General features: G+C 47.2%; 1 protein-coding gene across 3 annotated transcripts in view; it reads left to right on the top strand.

Annotated features, from left to right (window-relative positions):
* Positions 1-7,075, top strand: part of LOC137522665 (coiled-coil domain-containing protein 50-like) — a 156,452-nt gene that overhangs the window by 134,575 nt on the left and 14,802 nt on the right. For all 3 annotated transcript variants that reach the window (XM_068242736.1, XM_068242734.1, XM_068242735.1), the window contains 3 exons: positions 1,000-1,136; positions 1,221-1,283; positions 5,870-6,001. In XM_068242736.1, the coding sequence (XP_068098837.1) occupies positions 1,000-1,136; positions 1,221-1,283; positions 5,870-6,001 (332 nt within the window). The remainder of the gene's footprint in view (positions 1-999; positions 1,137-1,220; positions 1,284-5,869; positions 6,002-7,075) is intronic.

Raw genomic sequence — 7,075 nt, 5'->3', positions numbered from 1 at the left:
CAAATAGCCACAATAGAAAATCTTTGATGGTGGGATAAGATAGTCAGTCAGTGCATTTGTATGCAGGAAGTAAGTCTCCTCCTGTGACAAGCTGCTATTTGCAGCATTTGATCTATTGGTCCATTGGGGATTTCCTGCACTGGAGTCAGTTGATTGTCTTACTTAAAAGGAAAAGGTTTGGCACTTATGCAGAAAGTTAGGGTTAGCAATTTATTATCTAGGTAGGTTAGCTTGTGATTAAAGTTAAAAACCATGCAGGAAGGGTATAAGGGTAGGCAGCAGGAAGGGATTTCCGCAGCCAAGGTATGGAATCTGATAAGGTAAGCTACTTTGGCAGAACATCGGTTTTAATCCTTCTCAAGACTTCCTGCTCTAACTGAAATGTTGTGACATTCACAGTTGTTCCTGAAACATTAGCGCTGCCAGAAGTAGTAAAAGGGAATTTTGTAATAATTCAACAGTTTCAGATACAGTGGGTTTAGAAAAGAACCACCCCTTCAAAATATTGACATTTTTGTTGACTTGCAGCCTGAAATGATGACACATACATGAAGTATACATTTTCCAGCTATATTTGCTCAATACAAGTAAAGTTCCAGCCTTCAGTGTATTGGGTTATTTCTCTACCAACTTTGCATACCTAGGCTGCAATATTTACCCACTCTTCTTTATAGAACTGTTCATGCTCTGTCATTTTGGATGGTGATGGTTGGTGGACTACAATCTTTGTCATTCCACAGATTTTCAATACAGGTGATGTCTGGGCTCTGACTAGGCCATGCAAGGGCATTCACCTATCTTCAGCCACTGCATGGTCAGTTTTGCGGTGTGCGTTGTCAGTGCTATGTTGGAAGGTGAACCTTCTCAATGCTTTCCTTCTTACCACCTTTCTGGCAGAGGATTGCATTTTTCTCTGTAGGATTTTCCGGTGGTTTGCTCTGACCGTTGCTTTTTTCTCTCCATAAAGTAACTCCTCCATTGTTTTTCGTGTCTGACAAGGTGAGGAGACCAGGCCAGGCTTTGACATTGATCCTCTGGATTGGAAGATGGCAGAGCTGCATGTGCAGAGCTCAGATCAGCTGTTACGGGATGAAGAACTGGCACGACGACTACAGGAAGAGGAGGAAAAACGTGTAGTAAGTTGGCAAAATTCCTTCTGATTAACCTGTCGGTGAGAAACTGCAACTAGTAATGTAATTTGTTCCTGATGTGTTCTGCAGGCAAAGCTGAAACGCCATGCCCAGCATGAGGACTTCCGAGCAGCTCAGGTGGCACAGGATGAGGTAAAAACAAGTGTATGGAGAAGAATTTCCATTGTGTTCTCACAACAGATCTTAAAGCTAATGTAAAGTAAAAAAAAAAAAATGAAATGGAGGAAAGGCTCTGAGTGCTATAAAGCCTTCCTGTTCCTCACCTGGTCCCCTTGTTCCAGCGCTGCCACCTCGTTCCAATCTGCTGCCGCGGGAGGCTTTGGATGTGCGGCTCAGTATTGTGTGAGTGCACTTGCACAGGTGCAGTATGGAGCTACCCGTCTTTGGGAGCACTTGGGCTATGGAAGCCTCCTGTGCCAGCACAGAGCAGTATTTGACCGATCAGTTGAATACTGACAGTGCTGGAACGAGACCACCATGAGAGGAGCAGGAAGGCTGTAAAGGACCCTCTCCATAGGTAAGATTTTTTTTTTTTTTAATTTCACATGCACTTTACAGCAGAATTACATTAATAGAAAGGAAAGTAGCCCCCAGCATATAGGAACATCATAGTAGTAGCAATGTTTGAACTCAAGTAAAGAATGCATGGGTCTTTTGTAACCCAATATGCAGTGGCGGACACAGCCAGCAGTGGGCCCCTGTGCAAAATTGTAATTGTGGGCCCCCCATGACCTGCGGCGCGCTACGCGCGCCGCGGCCAAATATGGGCGTGGCTACAACCTGCAAAAAATAGTGGATAGAACCTACGCGCCGCGGCAAAAAATGGGCGTGGCAATGACCGGATGAGGGCGGAGCTAACTGTAACTTAAAGCGAACCCGGGGTGAGGGTTTATTTCCTTTTAAACAATACTAGTTGCCTGGCGGCCCTGCTGATCTATTTGGCTGCAGTAATAAACTGAATTACACCAGCAACAAGCATGCAGCTAATCTTCTCAGTTCTGACAATATTGTCAGAAACCCCTGACCTGCTGCATGCTTGTTCAGGGTCTATGGTTGAAAGAATAAGAGGCAGAGGACCAGCACGGCAGCCAGGCAACTGGTATTGCTTAAAAGGAGAGAAATATGGCAGCCTCAATATTATTCTCACCTCAGGTTCCCTTGAAAAGTGCAACGCAAAGACAGTGGGCCCAAGTTTTGGTGACCCTTTCCCCAGAAAATTCACATAATTGTGCAGGTTTTCTCAAGAAAATACACATATATGCCCAGAAAATACGTGCAATCATGTCGGCAGATATGCCTGGAAAATACGTGCAATCATGTCGGCAGATATGCCCAGAAAATACGTGCAATCAAGTCGGCAGATATGCCCAGAAAATACGTGCAATCAAGTCGGCAGATATGCCCAGAAAATACGTGCAAACAAGTCGGCAGATATGCCCAGAAAATACGTGCAAACAAGTCGGCAGATATGCCCAGAAAATACGTGCAAACAAGTCGGCAGATATGCCCAGAAAATACGTGCAATCATGTCGGCAGATATGCCCAGAAAATACATGCAATCATGTCGGCAGATTTGCGAAGAAAATACATGCAATCATGTGGCAGACCTGCCCAGAACATACACCTGCTAATATAAATAAAACAAAAACATTTACTCACCTGCAGCAGCAGACCTCAAGTCCCAGCCTCCATCCGGCGCGCAGCTCCCATGGGTGGTTGGGTAGATAGGTAGCCTAGTGGGTGGGTGAGTGGGTGGGTGGGTGGGTTGGTAGCCTGGTGGGTGGGTGGGTAGGTAGCCTGGTGGGTAGGTAGCCGGGTGGGTGGGTAACTAGCCCGGTAGGTAGGTAGGTAGCCCGGTGGGTGGGTAGGTAGGTAGCCCGGTGGGTGGGTAGGTAGGTAGCCGGGTGGGTGGGTTGGTAACTAGCCCGGTAGGTAGCCTGGTGGGTGGGTAGGTAGGTAGCCTGGTGGGTGGGTTGGTAACTAGCCCGGTAGGTAGCCGGGTGGGTGGTTAGGTAGGTAGCCGGGTGGGTGGTTAGGTAGGTAGCCGGGTGGGTGGTTAGGTAGGTAGCCGGGTGGGTGCGTGGGTAGCCGGGTGGGTGGGTAGCCTGGTGGGTGGGTTGGTAACTAGCCCGGTAGGTAGCCGGGTGGTTAGGTAGGTAGCCGGGAGGGTGGTTAGGTAGGTAGCCGGGAGGGTGGTTAGGTAGGTAGCCGGGTGGGTAGGTAGGTAGGTAGCCGGGTGGGTAGGTAGCCGGGTGGGTAGGTGGGTAGGTAGCCGGGTGGGTGGGTAGGTAGTTGGGTGGGTGGTTAGGTAGGAAGCCTGGTGGGTGGGTAGGTAGCCGGGTGGGTAGGTAGCCGGGTGGGTGGTTAGGTAGTTGGGTGGGTGGTTAGGTAGGAAGCCTGGTGGGTAGGTAGGTAGGTAGCCGGGTGGGTAGGTGGTTAGGCAGCCGGGTGGGTAGCTATCCGGGTGGGGGGCCCGACTCCTATCCTCCCTCCCTCCCTCCCTTCCTCACCAACTGGAGACATATTGGAGACCAAGCGGCTGGGCCTCTAGCGGATGCCTGGAGAGCCCTGAAGACTTCCTGCATTTGCCGCTCGCTCTCCCGCCGCGCATATCGGGAGGGGGGCCCCCCGAGGTGAGGGAGGGAGGATAGGAGTCGGGGGGCCCCCCGGGGGAATAAAATAATAAAAAAAAAATAAAAAAAAAAAAAAATACTTAATGGGCCCCTGAAGAAAACGGAACTTCAGGGGCCCTCGTGCGGCTGCACGGCCGTATGTCCGCCACTGCCAATATGCCATGCTGATTAATCAACTACAATACCAGTCAGCCATCTAAGGTCTAATTTGGCGGCAGGCCCTTTTTTGGACCTGGGAAGTCTATAGATAGCTCAGGGTGCCCAGTACATTGTATTCCTGGGAGGTGTTTCCTATGGAGATTTTTTTCTTGTGCGAATCTGAGCCATTGCCCTTCATCATGTGGTAATCAGAACGTGTGGTATGGATGCATATTTCCTCCCCATGCCTGCTCATTGCCTCCTCAGTCCGCCATAAAAAGTCTCATCTTTTGTGCTCCCACCCCCTGACGTCATCATGGTCATGTGATACGAGGGGCAGGCAGGATGCTGAGGAGGTGTGGTGTGCTGGAGGCTCTGCTTGGGATTAGTGCTAAAGCTGGAACATGGCAGAAAGTGTCACTTCAGGTTCCCTTTAAGTCTAAAAAGGAACTGTGACTCTGATTCACTGTGCCCCGGTAAGATTGTCTGCACATGGTAATCTAACTGGTGCATCGTGCATCAGGCCCTATATCACTTGCAGCTAGCAAACACCAGCTGCCTTATTTCTTTCTGCAAAATGTATAACATTACTGTGTAAACACAGAGGTATCTTCTGTGAGGCAATGTGCCTGTGAAGATTATCATTATTATCATACAGGACACAGTACTGTATATAAGAAAGTATGTGGTAGTTGCAACTGAACACTTTTGTGTGTTCTACAAGACATTTTGTCATTAATACAATTGATGACTTCAGTTCAAGTAAGGGCAAGGAAGTACATTTATATTTAGTAGAGTCTCCGTTATCCGGCACCGACGGATAAGTGTGTTTTCTGGTTGCTTGAGACTCAATTTTAAAAATCGGCCTAACTAATACAGTACTATACCCCACTCTATATACGTACCATGAACTCTGTATTGAATGTTAAAGTGCAGATGTTGAAATTATTGGTGTATTAATGTTGGGGGAGCCATGGAAGCCAGTCTTTAGGCACAGCAGAACACACAAATGGCCTAAGAAGTTGGCCATCACCACTGTGAGTACTGCCGGCGATTTGTGCTGGTTTGTTGAGACTGCTGGTTAGCTGAGTTTGGAACTACTGGAACTCTACTGCATACAGATAGTCCATTAACGCCGAATAACAAAGAAGACACCTACAGCGAGTGCTGTTACATCAGTGCAGGAGATTTGGGCGCGGCCAGCTCCACCATAGGCCGTAATAGGATTTACGGCTATAGCGGCGTACAGTGAGTAATTTCGGTGCTGTCAGAAGACGGAGCTTAAGTTACTTTTCAAACACTGTAATTCCCCACCATCCATGTCGACCTGGAGGAGGAGTAGTAATTAACACTGCTGGGACTTGTGCAGGAGCAGGGTAAGCCGTATATCGGGTGTATCCTGCGCCCAAGTCTCCCGGCGGCATGTTCATAGGTACACACCTACAAGAGTGTTCAACTAGAAATGCATCCATAAACTGACACCATTTATCATTGACCTAGAATGCTGTTTAACATATTTACCGAGACCATTTCAAGACAAGAATTTCTATATGTGTATAATTGATATCTGTGTAATGACTTTTTAGTTTGGTTAGACTTTTTTTTTCCTGGACTAGAACACAGGATTGCAGCCTACAGCAATAGAAGTCTGTTCCGCAGAAAGTGGCTGATGTAGGGACTCCTAACCAAACACTTTTTAAAAGTGAAATATCATCCTGTGAAGAAGCTTCTAAACAGACAAAACAAACCGTGACTGAACAGGACTAGGAAAATGCTTGTGCCTAAATTTGTTCTGTGATGTGGACTGTGTTTTAATAGTGCACTTATTCATTAAATCTCTTGTTTGTAAAAGTTTTTAGAGGTTATAATAACTGGACAATTTTAGCGGTTTTCTGATACTGAGAGGCCCGTGGTAATATTTATTTTTACCTGTATGTCTCACATTAGGAGATAGCAAAGTACATCCAAAGGCAAGAGCTGAGAGCAAACAGAAGGTCTGAGGACCTGGACATGCCTGGGGACAGTGATGATGACGGCAGTATTGGTAGCTTCTCTGATAGGAGGAGCCTAGGAACAAAGGTAATGCCATCCTAATGAAGAATTCTATAGCAGAGGAAATTGGGCAGAACTGAATACTGTATATATACCCAAAATGGCTGTTGTCTAGTTCTGAAATGATGGCCTTTTACTGATCTGAGAGCCCTCTGGACACCGCTGTCACATCCCTAACATGCATACCATAAGCAAAGATTTATATTAACATTCAAACCACACTGGTCCTTTCTATTATCATTAGTATTTCTTCATATTAACTTTTGAAATTAAAGGGATACTTAAGGGGGTCGGGGGAAAATGAGCTGAACTTACCCGGGGCTTCTAATGGTCCCCCACAGACATCCTGTGCCTGCACAGCCACTCACTGATGCTCCGGCCCCGCCTCCGGTTTACTTCTGGGATTGCAGACTTTAAAGTCAGAAAACCACTGCGCCTGCGTTGCTGTGTCCTCGATCCCGCTGATGTCATCATGAGCGCACAGCGCAGGCCCAGTATGGTCTGTGTCTGCGCAGTACACTCCTGGTAACATCAGCGGGAGCGAGGACACGGCAACGCAGGCGCAGTGGTTTTCTGACTTTAAAGTCAAAAATTCCAGAAGTGAACCGGAGGCGGGGCCGGAGCATTGTGGAGTGGCTGCGCCAACACAGGAAGTCTGCGGGGGACCATTAGAAGTCCCGGGTAAGTTCAGCTCATTTTCCCCCGACCCCCCCCCCCCCCCCCCCCCTACAGTATCCCTTTAAGAAATATATTCATTTTAAGGATGGGAATGAAGTTTAGAGTCAAACACGTTTTTTTCAGTAGAAAAATACCTATATTTACACAGATCTGTACATCAGTCCTGAAAGAGGGACAATAAGGAAGAAATAGGGATGGGGGAATTTAGTTCCCAAAAAGGGACTGTTGGGCGCTATGTCTATCCTGTGGAAAACAACACCAAGAAAAGCAGTACCTCAAAACCAACAATATTACATGTCATATCCACAGGATGCTTGACTGGCCATCCACTGAGCCCGTTGGGCTCACATTCAGTAACTCAGGAATGTAATAAATTATCAATTAAGTACATTTTAGACTATGGGGTGGAGTTTTCAGGACATA

The sequence above is a fragment of the Hyperolius riggenbachi genome, chromosome 6, assembly GCF_040937935.1.
Source record: "Hyperolius riggenbachi isolate aHypRig1 chromosome 6, aHypRig1.pri, whole genome shotgun sequence".
Taxonomy (NCBI): domain Eukaryota; kingdom Metazoa; phylum Chordata; class Amphibia; order Anura; family Hyperoliidae; genus Hyperolius; species Hyperolius riggenbachi.
This window is presented reverse-complemented; position numbering and strand designations above follow the sequence as displayed.